This window comes from Centruroides sculpturatus, unplaced genomic scaffold, assembly GCF_000671375.1.
Source record: "Centruroides sculpturatus isolate CEXI.00-Female unplaced genomic scaffold, Cexi_2.0 scaffold1026, whole genome shotgun sequence".
NCBI classification, from domain to species: Eukaryota; Metazoa; Arthropoda; class Arachnida; order Scorpiones; family Buthidae; genus Centruroides; species Centruroides sculpturatus.
This window is the reverse complement of record NW_019385283.1, coordinates 183,468-204,061: the sequence shown is the minus strand read 5'-3', so window position 1 is coordinate 204,061 and position 20,594 is coordinate 183,468. Positions and strand designations below refer to the sequence as shown.

General features: G+C 27.8%; 1 protein-coding gene across 1 annotated transcript in view; it reads right to left on the bottom strand.

Annotated features, from left to right (window-relative positions):
- LOC111637151 (neuron navigator 3-like) overlaps positions 1–9,622 on the bottom strand; it is a 64,291-nt gene extending 54,669 nt beyond the window's left edge. Inside the window, exon 1 of the mRNA XM_023382572.1 lies at positions 9,549–9,622. Within this exon, the coding sequence (XP_023238340.1) occupies positions 9,549–9,557 (9 nt within the window). The 5' untranslated portion in view covers positions 9,558–9,622. The remainder of the gene's footprint in view (positions 1–9,548) is intronic.
- Positions 9,623–20,594: the final 10,972 nt, after the last annotated feature.

Genomic DNA, 20,594 nt, shown 5'->3' with positions numbered 1-20,594 from the left:
TATTTTTTTTTTTTTTTTTGCTCTATTAGTTTTTATAAATATTTAAAAAGTATCAATTCGGGTAACAGTCATCACGTGTTAGTGTTTTTCTATGTATTAAAAAAACCGATCGTTAATTGACATCTGGGCACGTAATTTTTTTTTTCTATCGCTTATTTTTTTTTAAAAATATTAATAAAATTTGCTAATTATAACATAATTAAATTTATAACGGCTGATACAAATTAATTTTAACTGCTACTATCCGTAACAAATAGGAGTCGGTAGATTAATCATGTGATACTAATTATCCAATGAGATTCTAATTTTTAAATTAATCGCTTTATAATTATAATCACGTGATAGAAAACGGAACACCCATTGGACAATGGAAAATATTTTGAAATTAATTATAATAAGGTAAATAAGAAAAATGTCACGTGAAATTATAACTAATTATTTTGGATAAATTTAAATTAGTACAGAAACTTAGACGTTTAGAGATGTTAATTTAGTAATAAAAAAGTAATTTCAACTGTGTTACCATAGGAAAATTTTTTAAACAAGATTAAGCTATTGTTCTCGTGACTGGCATCGATTTTGGTCGACTATTAACTTAACTTTTTATAGGAGTAGATAGGATTAATAGCATGAAAGGCAGATTTCCCAGAGCTAGGGGGATATCTGATTAGCTTACGTGACAAAATGTTAGGCTTTCACGCGATACGGAAGCCTTAATTTATTCACATAAAACAAAGTGAACATAAAAAAAAAAATAAAGTTTTATTATAACGATATGATAAAACAGATCTAAAATTAAGATTTTATTTCATTTTAAAAGCTTTAGAACTAAACTATTCTACTTTAAAGTAAAAAGTATAGTTTTATAGTACAAAAGGTATTTGTATGCTAGTACTGTAATACAATTAAGGCTTTTGTAACTAATAAAAGACATTAAAAGATCCAGTTCATTGAAGAAACATATTAAATAAAATATCTTTTTTAATTCTTATGGCTTGTCTGTTAGAGTTTCAAAAATGAAAAACTAATGATCAGAGATGAGAAATATAATTTAAAAATTGAAATTTTAATGAGTAAAGAAACCAACCTGATCGAAGTGCATCTTCCCAATAGGCTAAAAGAGAACATTCAACTTTTGTTTTAAAGGAAACAGCCTTATTTGGTTTTCCTAACCAAGGGCGAACGTAATGCATCAATAGTTGATTTCCTTTCTCCACACCTACGATTAATTAAGGTGTGTCCATTTCTATTTTTCTTTACAAGTAAAGTATAAAAACTCATTTTTGATCATTAAAAAAAAAACAGGAATTTTTGATATATATTTATTTATTTATTCATAAGTACTTGATAATAAAACCTGTATGAGATATAGCGATAGGGAAATAACTTGTTAGTTTATTGTTAATATATATTATTATTAGATTAATAGAGTTTTATATTATACAATAAAATAAGGCAAGTTCGTAATAAGTTTTAAAAAAAATTGTACTGAATTCAAAGGTCACAAATATCTTTAAACTATCCTGAAACAGGTTAATGGTTTGCGTACATTATTAAACATTTTATTCTTCTGTTAACTTATAATTGATATTAAAGTAATATTTTTTTAAAATAAATTATATTTGGTTTAATTATAGAAAAATTACTATTAATATTCTTTTAAAAGAAAGCAAATAAGATTTTTTAAAAAAGTATTATTTTCTAGGTATTATCTTCGTGGCTATGTTTACATAAAACAGTTCGCTTTACACATTGTAATTACAGAAAATTACTCAATTAAATTTTTTCATCTTTATAACCTTAAGCAAGACAAAATAACAATAAGAAACGGTAATTTTACTTATTAAATTCATTATAAATGTAATTATGTAATTACATTCCAACTATAAAAGTCAAAACAGGATCCAACTTTCTTAGAACCAGTCTACGGACTGGTCAAATTTTTAAACTTTTTTCAGCCGGAACTACGTATCAAGAGTAGCTTTCCCTTGATAATAAAACTAGAAATCCTTTTTTCTAAAGCTATTTTTATAAACATTCAGCAACGTAAATGCTCTAATTTGAAAAAAAACTACGATTTTTACAGTTTGTAACACTTACAAAAATGTAATTAAAGATATTTTAAACTTCGACAACTTTAATCACAGTACGTAATGTAATTTATTATTATAGTGTTATTCTGTTTCATACTAACATGAATCTATTTTCCAGTGTTCCAATCCTTCCACTATTCGTATCACCCTTCCTGAGCTTCATTATGTAAATGAAAGTGCATAAATAATCATTGGAGATTGTTTATCGACCTGGAAACAACTATAATTACCATATATGAAATGTGGCATGGGATTTATACAGGCATGGTTTCACATCTGTAAATTCTACCAAAGACTCCGGAAGTTGCATTCTAACACAATACACTTTTTCCGGTTAAGCAATGACATTATTACATTGTTACTTGCACCATTTTATGACACATGCCATCATTTTTTATGCTAAATTTCTCTAGTAATCGATGTTACGTCACGAAAATAAAGAAAAAACAAACCTTTAGCTTAAGCTTACGAGTATTCAATGAAGATGTTCAATATATTAGAATTATGTCAATTTGTATTATGGCATATACTCAAAGTAATCAGTTTGTAAAGTGTTTATTTAGCGTAATTACTTAGAAAATGAACAGATGTGAGGATAATTACCTGTCTACCCCTCGGTCCACAGAGAGCCCATTTTGGTATCTTAGACCTGGCAACCATCTTGTCTGCAGCCTAAGCTAATCACAGAAACAATAATATGAGGCATACTCTCATTAGAGCTGCTTCGTGAAAAGCCAATGCGAAGTAATCACGTGATAGCTGGAAGCAATTGCAGCAAAATTGGGAGGAGGAAATCGTTGCTTACCCGCAGATGATGAGTAATGACATCACTTTAAAATACAGTACAAGGCCACAGTTGAGTCAGGCTTGAACCACACTCGACCAGAATGCATTTTTGCTGCCTTCCCCCTTCGTCAAACGTCTTTCGCGGTAATATGCTGAGTCAGGTAAAGAGTGGGGGGGGAGAATGTCTGAAGTACTCAAAAAACTGTAGAATTATTATGGTGTCCGGGCGATTATATGAAGTATTTGTAAGCCATTTAACCTCATCAAGCGTGGGGCTCGTTCCCACTCCTACTATCAGATGAAAGCCAGGATTCAATTTAGTTGTGCAGGACGTTGACCGGATTTCATCGCAGACAAAATGACTAATCTAGAAATATTTCGGTGTTTTTTATACTCGTAATTGATTTTTTACTATATATTAATAATTTTTTTTTCTGCCTCGAAACTTCTGTAGCCTAATCCGAATTTACAATCAAAATGGATTCTCTCTTTACAATCTTCATCCAATTTCTACCAACTTAACTTAATTTTCTCCTTACCAATGTATTAAATTTTGATTTTCTCCCTTTCGCATCTACCTTAAATTTTCTCCCAAATAGATTTCACAGTGTCAATTTTATTTGATCAAAAGGTGATTTTGCTTCTTTCTCTAATTCTCACTAATTATAAAAGATTTAAAATTTAGTAGATTTAGTCTACTAACGAGCATACTAAATTGATAATTTCTCTTACATTAGATTTATTATTCGAATATAGAATGTAACTAACTTATTAAAAGAATAAAATTACTCTAAAGCATCATTAACAGATAACAAACTTCAATGACAGAAATATAATTTTTTCTGTTGTGTATTCATGTTTTTAATTCTTTTTCATTATTAAGTCTCCTTGTAATGTTTTACTTTAGTCCACGTTTCATATATTTCACCAACGCTTTATAAAATTTGGCTTCCTTCCTGTATCATTAGAAAAGCTGTTTTCTCATTATACGTCTTATCTATTTACTTTTAAGGGTATAAAATTAGTAGCGAAATTCTTAAAATATCTTTTAAAAACAAAAAGCTATTTACTCCTTACACAATTAAACTTAATAAATCTTCCCACGTAATCTTCAAGGCCAAAGAACAAGGATTTTCAAATATTTTTCTGCTACTTCTAATTTACATTATCTGAATTGTCCTGAAAATTATCCGTAAATATCATTTATAGCTATAAAATATCCTTCAAAAGCCATAACTAACCGCTTTAATAACCTTAAAACACGCAAAAGAATTCGTTTCAGGCAAAAGTGAAAAATCGAAAGTACACCGGAATGTAAATTTTTACAATCTTTTACGCATGAAAAATCTACTTCAGGAAATGTTAACATGCTGTTAATTTGGAAATTCAGCTCTTAACTTAGGCTATACAACGGCCCTGTAAACATAATCAATTATTCACACCGATCTCCAGGTAATTAAGGATGGTGTGCATAAATTAACGTTTTTCTTCTTCCTTTGATACATTTTAACTATTTTTTTTTCTTATTACAGATGAATAAATGTTTTAATTATTTATGTAATAAGAAATAGTTATTTCTACAACTCAAGCAAGTTAGACAACTTTCTGGATGAATTCAATTGATGTAATTTCCTGTCTAAGAACCTAAAATGCATCAATGCTTTATTCCTTTTCAACAAAACTTATATCTAATGTGATATAAACTTTAATCAATTTATTTAATGCATTTAAATTAGTACAAATAATCGATTAAAGAGTTATTTTGCTAATTAATTTATTAAAATTTTCTTCCTCCTTACAATCATTTTTTTACATCTCCTTGAAACTTAATGCATTTTTGGTTGTTTATTAAAAAATATTATTTCTTTAATTTTAATTTAGNCTGCAGCGTTTGAAATTTTATCTCTCGACGAAAGATAAATCTTTAACAATTGCGTTATGATTAAATAAATAAAAATAACTAAATCAATAATTAAAAAACAAAATAAAATTATTTTCAACATTTAAAGCAAACTCAGTCCAAAATTGTCGTGCTTATTTATCATTCATTTAATAAAGGGCAGAAGGTTATAATTGTTAAATAGTTAAAACAGTTCAAAAATAACTCCTAAGTGATACTTGAAATGAGTACAGAAATATCGTATAGTATCAGGTAGACAAAATAAAGAAAGAATAAACATTTTTTTTTTCTTATCCCCCTTCACCCATCAAGCACTTGATGTCGGAAAAAAGCCATTCCTCTTCAGGTTGGAGACACATTTTGGACAATAGCCGTACTTGTGTTGCTTCCACAACGACCATTCCCGTAAGAACTATCATTCGGGGAAGGCTTTTACCCCGCAGATGCATCCCCCCGAATCAGAACGGGTAGATAACGATAAATGCAGGTAGTCAGCATGTCTGCTGATACAGGAAGAACATCATATGGCGAGGGGGACATTAACGATTGATATTTCACATAACAACTGTTTGTAACGTAACTTAGTATCTGAAATATTATTATTATTTTTTCCTTCTATAAATTGTCTACTTTAAAAATATAAAATATTACATTTTTAACCAATAATAGGATTAAGTTTTGTTTGTATTTAATTCCATTAAGGATAGGAAGTGACTAGATAAGGGAAGCCATTAAAAAAGTTTATGTTTAAGAAGAAAGTGGATGTAAAAATTAATTTCGATTAAACAAGGAAATTGTGATGTTTTTGACTTTAGAAAATATTTTAAGAGTGTTTTAATTTTGTTTCTGCTTTGTTAAAAAGTCAATAACGTTAATGGTGGAGTGTTTGGTAACATTCGTCTTTAAAAAACCTCCCATTAATGCTGGCATCTTGCTCATTTCCTGAATACTTTAACTTCTGTTAACTAAGAATTTAACTGAATTAACATTAAAATTAAAACACGTGTTTTCGAATAAAAAAAATAATTACTTTTTTCTCCCCAGGTTTAAAGACTTTTTAAAAGCTAAATATTTCTACGACATCGTTGACCTATTACAAACAAAATATGAATTATGCATAATTTAACAAGTTAGAGAAATTAACCGTCTAATACGACTAGTTTTCATGCTTTCACATAATTCATCTACAAGTTTTTATGAATCACAAGAGGTCAATAGTTTAACGAGTCGTGACCTATTCAAAATAACCTCTAATTTTAAAGATGCCAACTGTGAGACCAATTTTCTCAGACCAAAATAACTTTCAAAATGTCTTCCTGAATAACGCTTACGGCTTACATTTTTCTCTCAAATTTACATTGTTGAAGGTCTTTCAGAGATACAAAACGTAGAAAATCGTAAGAAAAAGAACGTCCTAACAAGATTCTCCGGTTACATCCTTTTTTTTTTTCTTCTTCTTCTTCTTGCAAACCGACAAGTTACTAGGAGCTCAAATTTTCAATTGAGATCATTATTAAGTTTTTCTTCCCTCAGAAGGGGTTTTTTTTAAAGCCTCAGCACCAATCCCGCATCGTTAATCTGACTGATATTTATCCAATTTTGAAATTAATATTTTTAGCTTGTCAAAACTGGATGAAGAAACGATAAAAAACGGTAAAGTTAATTTTTCATTCTTGAGAGAAAGTAAACAGAATATATTCGCACTTTCTGAAGTACCCAGCATTAATCTTTAGTTAATTTTTAACCCCCCCCCATTCTCAACGACATCGCCATCTGCTGATAAAATGAATAACTAAAATGACAAAATTTTAATTAGAAAAAATTATAATATATTGAATTAACTCTAAAAAAATTTTTTTTTAATTAAGAAATTTAAATTTCATTCACTTCTTGTTTAGATTATTAAAAAAATGTAAAAAACTCGAAAAATATATATATATTTTTCGAGTTTTAATCGCTGTTATAGTTCACAAATTCGTCTTTATTTTTTTTATTTATTAATTAAATAGTTTGTGAATTTAGATACCCGTTAAATCAGTGATTTACTGAACATTGAAAAAAGTGTTTTAGTAATTTTTTTCCTTGAATATATTATTTTTAAGTTAAGAAAACAAGAATTGCGAAATTTTCCTGTTCTCAATGCAACTTAATTCAACACATTGAAACGAAGAACTAATATTGACTAAGGTTTTCGCTCCTCCTGCATGGTTTTTGGTTCTGATTTATGGTCGAAGAGGAGAATATCGATTGCGAGACTAAGGAGAGTCCAAAATAATCCTTCACTCGGTTTCATTTCTTAAGATATTGCCCCATTTTCGTGTATTCACTGTATTAAACGAATTCAACTTTTTAATACATAAAGAAAAAAAGAGGAGGAAAAAGAGATTGATCAGTTTTATATTCCTAGTAGAAAATGAATGGACTGCAGCGTTTGAAATTTTATCTCTCGACGAGTTCTTCCTCTTTAGACTGACAGAATCATAGAAGTGTTTTACTCCATTGGTATGAAGGAAAAATGACTTTATTCTTCTTATATCAATAACTAATTGGTACTTACGTAGTCAACAGCACTATCTATTGTCGTATTAATTTAATGGGCCAATTGGTATTCGAGTGATGATTTGAGTTTCGAGAGTCTAACGCGTGTCTGCACACACAAATCAGTCACGCACTCAGTTTTGATAAGTAATCGTAAAGCATTTGCCACAACATTAATTCAAACAATAATTCAAGTTTCCATATATGAGATAATTATATGCAATGTTTATTTTTGTTAAATATTATGCTTACCATTATATTATAATTTATAAATGTTCATTTTTAGAGCAGCATATTAAAGAAAATGCTTTAAAATAAGGAAAAAGTATGAATGATTTATTTAATTCATACACAAATTTTCATAAAAATAATGTTGAATTTTCAAGAAAAAAATTATTTTTACATTTCTTTTATTCATTTTTTTTATTTCTAAAATTTTAAAAAATATTGCAAGCATTTGTAGATAAAGATTGTTATTCATGATTTAATTAAAGTATATTAATGTTTTGATTATAGAGTAACACTCATTCTAATGAACTGTAGAGAGAATTATTACTATAAAAGGGTTGCTTTAAAATATTTATAGGCTAATTAAATATAAAATTGAATTAAAGATTTATTATTGTTTAAAAAATATTTTTTTTATAGTGGATAACATCATGTTAAAAACATTTAATTTATGTTATTGTGACAAATGAAATAAAAAAACTGCTATTTCTAAGACTAAAATAGGAAACATTAAACATTTTACTATTAAATTTAAAACTAATTATTTAAAATTATCGTCGAAAATAAATATTTTAAAAGTATTCTATAATTTCCATTGTAAAACAGTAATATTATTAACACGTAAAAATATGATGGTTAAACAGTATAATAATAATAAGAAGAAGAAGAAAAAATAATTATATTGCTGTTACACAATCTTCCTTCTGTCCAAACCTCATTTTATAGCTACAATAAAATCAGCTTTCGACCCCCTAATTTCACAGGGGTTGGTCCTCATTCCCGACTCCAATGAACTCTGTGTAAGAAGCCTTATATAATCAATCAATACGACAATAGCAAAATCATGTCTGCAATTAACAACCCGATTGTTTATTATAAACCGCACTTTCGACTGTTGGACCGCTAAAAAAAAAAAAAAGTGGACTTAAAGGGTGTCGCGTATCAGACATCAGAAAACAACAGATAAAGGAAGACAGCGGACATAATTGGATCAGCGTAACAGAGAATCGATATTTGAAATGCCTTTGAATAATAATGCAAAAGCGTCTTTTCCTAGCTTATTTGGACTTAGCTTCCATTTTGAAGATGTTTATGTTCTCACCCATGTTTCTGTACTAGATACAATACGGTAATAAAAATGATGTGTGTGCGCGCTTTCATTCACTACACTCCGTTTCTATCAAGTCGACCGAATAACTATTTTTAAACTAAAATTTAAATATTTAATTATCATAAAATTTTATCATCATCATTTTTCGATATCGGGCTCCATAAAAATCGAACGTTAATGCCTCTATCATTATTTTTTAAATCAGTAAAACCTTCACGTTAAGACCTCATCTGGCAAGGAACGTGATCCTCAAGTATAAGAGACATCTTTCGTATAAGGCACCAAATTTAAATTTCGAGAGTGGGAGTCAACGAAAAAAATAAATTAGCTGGAAAAAAAATACTACTACAAGAGTAGACGATTACTATATAAATATAAATTTCATGTCAGTTTTTATAAGAATAAAACGAAATTACAAACATTTCTTCGACTTATTTTCTTCTAGACGTTTATCGATTTCTGGAAATACACGGAACCATCTGTATTCTTATCAAGACACGCCTTCTAATCTTGATACCCTACAATAAATTTCGATAAAAAATATGATCTATAAATAATAATAAAAATTCTGGAAAGCCTCCTTCATGCTGAAATTCATATCATCCACAAAATATTTAATATAGAACCGATATGCATCCCGATCCCTTTACGACCAATCCGAACGGAAAAAAAATCCATAATTAAAAAATAATTATACGTACAGGAAGGTAAAAGTTAATTTCAGATTCTATACCATCCCCCATAGAATAACGAAAACGTAATTAACCACAAGGGTATTGCGTACCAGGCCAATCCAACCTTAATCAACTTAAGAGCATCGGGATAAATAGCACAATTGTATTCGACCCAAAAATTTTACAAATATGAATAATATTAAATAATATTCACCTACCTTAACCATTTTATTAACGTGATTATAAAAGAGGAATGTATACGTAGGCTGGTAAAATCGATACGATCTACCTACATAATTATCGAACGGATGATAAATCATTATATAATATTTAATTAAAACAAATCGTAATATAAACATCCATATGACATTTTTTTTTTAATATTTACAAATGGCGATATACGATTGTTGCTTACTTAAAATTGACCTCACCTTAGTAGCTTCCCTGACAGAAGTATGAGGTTTGGCACATGGTATACGTGAAGCTTGCTTGTCCATCTTGAATACATTTTACGTTTCTTTGCGCTTTGATATTACGTTAATCCCCACTTACGTCTTCGGTCGACGTCACGTTCGACCCACCTTCCAGCGTTTTCTGGATGCATTTGGCCGTTGGACGGCATCCGACACACGACTGGATCGTTCGATGCGAGAGGGCTTCGAGTACTGCCCTCTTACGTTTAGGTGTGTGTTGGCATCGGATATATAATTATTAAAGGCGACAATTCTCGATAATTATTCTACCAATTTATAAACTACCTTTTAATTCGTTTATGTAAGTGCTTCCATCTATCGATTAAAAATTAAAAATTTTAATAATTAATTTATCCAACATTCAATTGGAATATCCGATAAACCCATTTAAAAATTGTCTTTTTTTTTTCTTTTTTTTTTAAATATAAAAATTACACTGAAATACTTTAAATTATTTTGCAGTTAATTTGATTAGAAAAAAATATATATATATATAAGCCTATATAGATTTGCCTAGGTTACATGAAAAATTCGAAGCAGTAGCGATTAATCGAATGTAATTTATCACATCGGCTGAGATCTGTCGCAAAATGATTGATTTTTAACTGATTCTGATATCTAGCAAAGTATATTTTTTTATCATCGTAAATGTCGATTAAAATACTCTTTTTTATGTTTTTATTGTCTCGTTTCACGTGTTAATATTTGGATCGATTAAATTAATAATCGAATTTTATTTATTTCATTGAAAAATTAATTAAAATTAATCGAAAATAATAATAATTATTATTTTTTAATTCGTTTTATTAAATCAGTCGCGACTTATCGCGCTACGTAATAAAGTCGCCAGCGATTTATCGCGTCTACGCTAAATATGCCAATTAAAAAATATGTTCAACGTCACAAACAAGTTTTTCTAATGTTGTTAATGATGAAATATCGCTAGCGATTTTCTCTAAGCTACGACTTATCATTATAAATACTTCTTTTCCTATCTAGTTTATCGTCGAGACGAATTTTTTTTTTTCTAATGATATAAAGCTAAATTTTTCGGCTTTTTTTTTTTTACAACAGAAATATTTTCATCGATCGAAATATCTTCCATTTATAAAATAATTGAATAATAAGATAAATATTTATTTATTTTTAATGGATGAAAATTAAAGCAAATGTTACTTACTTTAATAATTTAATACAATGCCATCTTTTGCTAAATAATATAACTAAATGGAGAATTTAGAAATTTTCTAAATTAATTAGTTGCTTCGGTTAACAATAGATGGCGAGGGTTTTGATAGACAGATTTAAATACTGTATGAAAAATGATCAAAGGAGTGAAATAATTAGAAAGAGAAAATGAATGATTTGACAAATCAACAAGGTCGCCCGGTAATATTTCATTGAACTTGATTGACAATAACAGATGGCAATTTTATCTTAAGTGCTACACAAACATTCAATTTATCAGATAATTCCACTCAGAATTTTGAATATAAATCACTATTATATTTAATCTCTATATATCTAAGCTAAAATAAAATTTATCTAAAAAAAAAAAACTAGAGTTAAAATTAACACTAACCATCTAATCGTTCGAACTACCTTTTTAACAATTTTTAATGATATGAAAGGGAGGGAAACACGATGTTTTATGCTGATAATTTTCATGGGCAAACTAGCGTAGTTATCGCATGTAACGGGTTTTCGACCTTTAAAAGTTCAAGAGAGATTGTGGAATTTTCTTTCCTCTAATTCCTCTGTTAGATAATTTCGTCATGAAAATAATAATTAATGATTATGTTGCTAATAAATGTAGTATAGTTGAGAGATCAAGCATAAATTATGACATTACTTATAGTTAAGGTAAAGTTGATCAACCTGTCAAGGTTAGTGCAATTGTTATGAATTTTTTTCTTTTTTCTTAGTAGAAAAGTTATGATAAGAATCATTCAATTATGATAATTTTCTTGAATTTTAGGGTTTGTATATATATGTATGTATGTATGTATATAATTCAGAATGGATAATAAATACTTAAAGTATATACTTCCAGCCTAAATTAAGAAAGATTAATTAGTTACGTGACTTCGAGTTACGTGATGAATTTTGACATTTTATGGTCAAAATACATAAATAATAAAACCATTTATTATAATATATCAGGTTGTTTTTCTATTCAGGCAAACAATAATATCTTGGCAGAATCATTCCTCTCTTTTTTCGTGACTATATAAAGTTTACGTGAGTACAGTAAATAAATATTATAATTGGCATTAAACTCTAACCAATTTAACAATAGAAAAATTACATTTGGAAGTATGTTTAACTTAGAAATTACTCAAAATAATCGGTGATTAATATGCCAAGCTATGCGACAAAACCAATCACTGTCATTAATGATTAAGACGTGAGCTTCCGAACAATTAATTATGATTGATATTCGGGGTAATTGATGTCATATCTTTTTAATAGAACTACACGCAATTACTTTACCTGAACGGCTTCTTTTTTTTTCTTGGTTTAACTACTTATCAATATATTATGTAAAACTGACCATTTATTATTATACTAAAGTAGCAAATCGTTTTCAAAATCAAGCTAAAAATAAATAAATATATAAGCCGGATTTATGAATTCAAACTTCGTTACTTTCATTTTTTTTTGTTTTTTTTATTATTCCTAATATGGTTAATATATTTGCTATATTTAACAAATATACAAATTCCGAATAGTTATAAATGATATATTTATGTCAAACATTCGATAAGCCACACCTGATACATGAAATATTACGAAGTAATTGACTGTTTCATAATATTTTATGTAATATTTTCCCATCTGTTGTGTTTGCCCATTCTTTTAATAGGTTACGAATGAGAGCTATTTTCTTACTTATGGTACATAAGCCATTATTATAAGAATAAAGGATATTTTAGCTGATATATTTTGTAATAAATTAACAACATTCTAAATTTATCTTAAAAAATAATATATATAATACACACGTGTAATATAATATGCATAACAATTGTGTTATGTAACGGGCATTTTGATTTTTATACATAAAAATTCAATATATCCTGGCATTTAGTCTCATAAATTTCGATAGTTAGCTTAATATAATCGATCCAAATTCTAAAATGTTTTGTTTTTATTGTCTCTCCTATAATTAATTATAGGAGAGACAATATCATATTGTTATACAGTAATATTTGAAAATAAATTAGCCACATCCATTATTAAAACTTTCATTTATTTTAAGATTTGAAACTCACTAATAATTCAAGAATTGAGCCAAATTTTAAAAGAATATATGCGTTTTAATTGACTAATTTAGCCACTAATTATCATCATGCGTAATGTAAAAAGAATAGTTTTATCATACTAACCCATTAAATAAGCCAAATATTAATAAATAATGATGATTTATAATAAAGGAGGCGAGTAAATTACCTACTATTACAACGTCTGATGTCGAATTGGCTCTCTAATACACGATGAAATAGTTTGCCACAAATTACTACAAGTCTCAGTTAATGTCAACTATTATCTGTCAACGAGCTCTTAATTATATATATTATTAAACGACATATATAAAAGTATTATTATTCCAAAGGAACTTTAAACACGAAAAATAAGTTTGAATGGAAAAATTAATCGAAACATTAAAAGTTTCTTTAATTCTCTCTTTTAAACCAATCTATTCGAATTGCTAATGAAATGACGTATTTAATTAAACAAAATGGTAGATAATTACGTTATAAATGTGAAATTGGTACTTTCTGACGAATCCGCACAATGTAAAGCAACCTTTACACCACTAAGATAAGATTAAAGTGACAGGTATCAGAGAAGTTAAAACTCCAGTCTTTCCGAACGTAGAAAGATCATCATATGTATACTTTCAACTTGATAGTTTTATATCTCTCTATCCTTTTATCCATTGTAATCATTAGTCAAAGTGAAAATGAGAAAGAAAAAGATCTTACGGGTGAGTATCATTTTACAATTCGTATCGAAATTCACACAAGATTAGGCTTTAAATTCTTTACGCTTATTAATTATTTTACTTTTTCTGCTTCTAAATTTTCATCTAATTCTTAATGGGTAAATAAATTGGAAACATTCCAGACTTCACCAAAGTAAATTAAAAATTCGACCTTCTTTAATTATTGCGTATGCAAATTAGAAACTTAATACTCTCGACTTTATTTCGAATATTAATGAATGGAAAATATAAACACGATTTTTTTTAATAATAATTATTTTCTCTTGATGAATACGTACTGATTAAAGTTATGGAATAATGAATTTTTATGGTGCGAAGTAGATTACACAAAATGAAAAGAATAAATTTTACTGCACTGTAATGTCTTTAAAATGTTAATGAAATGAAAGGGCATTTTAAAATCTTCACGAAAACATCGAATTTCTACAGACTTAACAAAAAAAAAAAAAGAAAGAAAAAATGTTAAGCGTTATTTCGTATCTGATAACTTAACGCAGTCTAAATAACAGTCGGTATCACTGAATTCGATAAGAAATGCCGTATAAAGTGTTGTTTATGGTCGGTTTCTTCTAACCCTTTACACAATATCACGCATCATAACCGAAGTTAAACATCTAATTTTCTTTAAAATTTAAAGATCTTAAAATAATCTTAATAAATAAATAGAAAATGAATGCCGTGTAATTTTTTTCTAATTAAATAAAAATGAGTTTAATTTGTACATTTCCAAAACAAACCTATTAGAAATTCTTTTAAAATTTAAATCTATTGATTCTATGATATGCAAATGAAAAAATTTACATAATATCTTAGACTTAAATAGTTCTTATTCTTTGATTTTAAATAGAATTAAAAGTAATAACAGTATACAGGCATAGGCAAATGCGGCTCTTACTGAAAGTGTTAATTTCTGTTTTTTTATTATTATTTTTACAATTTTATTTCCACAATTTTGTGAAAATATGTNTATAATAATAATAAGAAGAAGAAGAAAAAATAATTATATTGCTGTTACACAATCTTCCTTCTGGCCAAACCTCATTTTATAGCTACAATAAAATCAGCTTTCGACCCCCTAATTTCACAGGGGTTGGTCCTCATTCCCGACTCCAATGAACTCTGTGTAAGAAGCCTTATATAATCAATCAATACGACAATAGCAAAATCATGTCTGCAATTAACAACCCGATTGTTTATTATAAACCGCACTTTCGACTGTTGGACCGCTAAAAAAAAAAAAAGTGGACTTAAAGGGTGTCGCGTATCAGACATCAGAAAACAACAGATAAAGGAAGACAGCGGACATAATTGGATCAGCGTAACAGAGAATCGATATTTGAAATGCCTTTGAATAATAATGCAAAAGCGTCTTTTCCTAGCTTATTTGGACTTAGCTTCCATTTTGAAGATGTTTATGTTCTCACCCATGTTTCTGTACTAGATACAATACGGTAATAAAAATGATGTGTGTGCGCGCTTTCATTCACTACACTCCGTTTCTATCAAGTCGACCGAATAACTATTTTTAAACTAAAATTTAAATATTTAATTATCATAAAATTTTATCATCATCATTTTTCGATATCGGGCTCCATAAAAATCGAACGTTAATGCCTCTATCATTATTTTTTAAATCAGTAAAACCTTCACGTTAAGACCTCATCTGGCAAGGAACGTGATCCTCAAGTATAAGAGACATCTTTCGTATAAGGCACCAAATTTAAATTTCGAGAGTGGGAGTCAACGAAAAAAATAAATTAGCTGGAAAAAAAAATACTACTACAAGAGTAGACGATTACTATATAAATATAAATTTCATGTCAGTTTTTATAAGAATAAAACGAAATTACAAACATTTCTTCGACTTATTTTCTTCTAGACGTTTATCGATTTCTGGAAATACACGGAACCATCTGTATTCTTATCAAGACACGCCTTCTAATCTTGATACCCTACAATAAATTTCGATAAAAAATATGATCTATAAATAATAATAAAAATTCTGGAAAGCCTCCTTCATGCTGAAATTCATATCATCCACAAAATATTTAATATAGAACCGATATGCATCCCGATCCCTTTACGACCAATCCGAACGGAAAAAAAATCCATAATTAAAAAATAATTATACGTACAGGAAGGTAAAAGTTAATTTCAGATTCTATACCATCCCCCATAGAATAACGAAAACGTAATTAACCACAAGGGTATTGCGTACCAGGCCAATCCAACCTTAATCAACTTAAGAGCATCGGGATAAATAGCACAATTGTATTCGACCCAAAAATTTTACAAATATGAATAATATTAAATAATATTCACCTACCTTAACCATTTTATTAACGTGATTATAAAAGAGGAATGTATACGTAGGCTGGTAAAATCGATACGATCTACCTACATAATTATCGAACGGATGATAAATCATTATATAATATTTAATTAAAACAAATCGTAATATAAACACCCATATGACATTTTTTTTAATATTTACAAATGGCGATATACGATTGTTGCTTACTTAAAATTGACCTCACCTTAGTAGCTTCCCTGACAGAAGTATGAGGTTTGGCACATGGTATACGTGAAGCTTGCTTGTCCATCTTGAATACATTTTACGTTTCTTTGCGCTTTGATATTACGTTAATCCCCACTTACGTCTTCGGTCGACGTCACGTTCGACCCACCTTCCAGCGTTTTCTGGATGCATTTGGCCGTTGGACGGCATCCGACACACGACTGGATCGTTCGATGCGAGAGGGCTTCGAGTACTGCCCTCTTACGTTTAGGTGTGTGTTGGCATCGGATATATAATTATTAAAGGCGACAATTCTCGATAATTATTCTACCAATTTATAAACTACCTTTTAATTCGTTTATGTAAGTGCTTCCATCTATCGATTAAAAATTAAAAATTTTAATAATTAATTTATCCAACATTCAATTGGAATATCCGATAAACCCATTTAAAAATTGTCTTTTTTTTTTCTTTTTTTTTTAAATATAAAAATTACACTGAAATACTTTAAATTATTTTGCAGTTAATTTGATTAGAAAAAAAATATATATATATAAGCCTATATAGATTTGCCTAGGTTACATGAAAAATTCGAAGCAGTAGCGATTAATCGAATGTAATTTATCACATCGGCTGAGATCTGTCGCAAAATGATTGATTTTTAACTGATTCTGATATCTAGCAAAGTATATTTTTTTATCATCGTAAATGTCGATTAAAATACTCTTTTTTATGTTTTTATTGTCTCGTTTCACGTGTTAATATTTGGATCGATTAAATTAATAATCGAATTTTATTTATTTCATTGAAAAATTAATTAAAATTAATCGAAAATAATAATAATTATTATTTTTTAATTCGTTTTATTAAATCAGTCGCGACTTATCGCGCTACGTAATAAAGTCGCCAGCGATTTATCGCGTCTACGCTAAATATGCCAATTAAAAAATATGTTCAACGTCACAAACAAGTTTTTCTAATGTTGTTAATGATGAAATATCGCTAGCGATTTTCTCTAAGCTACGACTTATCATTATAAATACTTCTTTTCCTATCTAGTTTATCGTCGAGACGAATTTTTTTTTTTCTAATGATATAAAGCTAAATTTTTCGGCTTTTTTTTTTTTACAACAGAAATATTTTCATCGATCGAAATATCTTCCATTTATAAAATAATTGAATAATAAGATAAATATTTATTTATTTTTAATGGATGAAAATTAAAGCAAATGTTACTTACTTTAATAATTTAATACAATGCCATCTTTTGCTAAATAATATAACTAAATGGAGAATTTAGAAATTTTCTAAATTAATTAGTTGCTTCGGTTAACAATAGATGGCGAGGGTTTTGATAGGCAGATTTAAATACTGTATGAAAAATGATCAAAGGAGTGAAATAATTAGAAAGAGAAAATGAATGATTTGACAAATCAACAAGGTCGCCCGGTAATATTTCATTGAACTTGATTGACAATAACAGATGGCAATTTTATCTTAAGTGCTACACAAACATTCAATTTATCAGATAATTCCACTCAGAATTTTGAATATAAATCACTATTATATTTAATCTGTATATATCTAAGCTAAAATAAAATTTATCTAAAAAAAAAAAACTAGAGTTAAAATTAACACTAACCATCTAATCGTTCGAACTACCTTTTTAACAATTTTTAATGATATGAAAGGGAGGGAAACACGATGTTTTATGCTGATAATTTTCATGGGCAAACTAGCGTAGTTATCGCATGTAACGGGTTTTCGACCTTTAAAAGTTCAAGAGAGATTGTGGAATTTTCTTTCCTCTAATTCCTCTGTTAGATAATTTCGTCATGAAAATAATAATTAATGATTATGTTGCTAATAAATGTAGCATAGTTGAGAGATCAAGCATAAATTATGACATTACTTATAGTTAAGGTAAAGTTGATCAACCTGTCAAGGTTAGTGCAATTGTTATGAATTTTTTTCTTTTTTCTTAGTAGAAAAGTTATGATAAGAATCATTCAATTATGATAATTTTCTTGAATTTTAGGGTTTGAGAATTTTTTTTTTTTAAGAATTTTCCACTTTACGAAACGTATAATTTAATAATAAAAAAAGAATTCATTAGAGGAATCGAGAGGAGAAATTGTTCTGTGAAGAAATTTCAATTTCACTTTCAAGAATAGAATCATCGTTGTTACAAGACTATGTACTTATAGAATATTTACTTTATTAAACCGTTTACACCATAATTATTTATAGAAAATTTTATTTTAGTTTATACAATTACAGTACAAGGTATATTATTTAAAGGGAATTTTCTATAATTATCTATCATTTTAAAATTTATATCCTATTGAACTTAACAATCCTCTTCATTGGGTAATACCTTCTGATAATTTCTGCAATATTCAACCTTGAAATGCGATTAATCTGCTACCAGTTTTTATCCTTTATTTACTTATAAATCTCTTAAAATATTTTCGAAAATTACAGTTTAAATTATATATTATTTCTTATCATAAAATAAATTTTAAAAATATAAAATATATATATATGTATGTATATAATTCAGAATGGATAATAAATACTTAAAGTATATACTTCCAGCCTAAATTAAGAAAGATTAATTAGTTACGTGACTTCGAGTTACGTGATGAATTTTGACATTTTATGGTCAAAATACATAAATAATAAAACCATTTATTATAATATATCAGGTTGTTTTTCTATTCAGGCAAACAATAATATCTTGGCAGAATCATTCCTCTCTTTTTTCGTGACTATATAAAGTTTACGTGAGTACAGTAAATAAATATTATAATTGGCATTAAACTCTAACCAATTTAACAATAGAAAAATTACATTTGGAAGTATGTTTAACTTAGAAATTACTCAAAATAATCGGTGATTAATATGCCAAGCTATGCGACAAAACCAATCACTGTCATTAATGATTAAGACGTGAGCTTCCGAACAATTAATTATGATTGATATTCGGGGTAATTGATGTCATATCTTTTTAATAGAACTACACGCAATTACTTTACCTGAACGGCTTCTTTTTTTTTCTTGGTTTAACTACTTATCAATATATTATGTAAAACTGACCATTTATTATTATACTAAAGTAGCAAATCGTTTTCAAAATCAAGCTAAAAATAAATAAATATATAAGCCGGATTTATGAATTCAAACTTCGTTACTTTCATTTTTTTTTGTTTTTTTTATTATTCCTAATATGGTTAATATATTTGCTATATTTAACAAATATACAAATTCCGAATAGTTATAAATGATATATTTATGTCAAACATTCGATAAGCCACACCTGATACATGAAATATTACGAAGTAATTGACTGTTTCATAATATTTTATGTAATATTTTCCCATCTGTTGTGTTTGCCCATCTTTTAATAGGTTACGAATGAGAGCTATTTTCTTACTTATGGTACATAAGCCATTATTATAAGAATAAAGGATATTTTAGCTGATATATTTTGTAATAAATTAACAACATTCTAAATTTATCTTAAAAAATAATATATATAATACACACGTGTAATATAATATGCATAACAATTGTGTTATGTAACGGGCATTTTGATTTTTATACATAAAAATTCAATATATCCTGGCATTTAGTCTCATAAATTTCGATAGTTAGCTTAATATAATCGATCCAAATTCTAAAATGTTTTGTTTTTATTGTCTCTCCTATAATTAATTATAGGAGAGACAATATCATATTGTTATACAGTAATATTTGAAAATAAATTAGCCACATCCATTATTAAAACTTTCATTTATTTTAAGATTTGAAACTCACTAATAATTCAAGAAGTGAGCCAAATTTTAAAAGAATATATGCGTTTTAATTGACTAATTTAGCCACTAATTATCATCATGCGTAATGTAAAAAGAATAGTTTTATCATACTAACCCATTAAATAAGCCAAATATTAATAAATAATGATGATTTATAATAAAGGAGGCGAGTAAATTACCTACTATTACAACGTCTGATGTCGAATTGGCTCTCTAATACACGATGAAATAGTTTGCCACAAATTACTACAAGTCTCAGTTAATGTCAACTATTATCTGTCAACGAGCTCTTAATTATATATATTATTAAACGACATATATAAAAGTATTATTATTCCAAAGGAACTTTAAACACGAAAAATAAGTTTGAATGGAAAAATTAATCGAAACATTAAAAGTTTCTTTAATTCTCTCTTTTAAACCAATCTATTCGAATTGCTAATGAA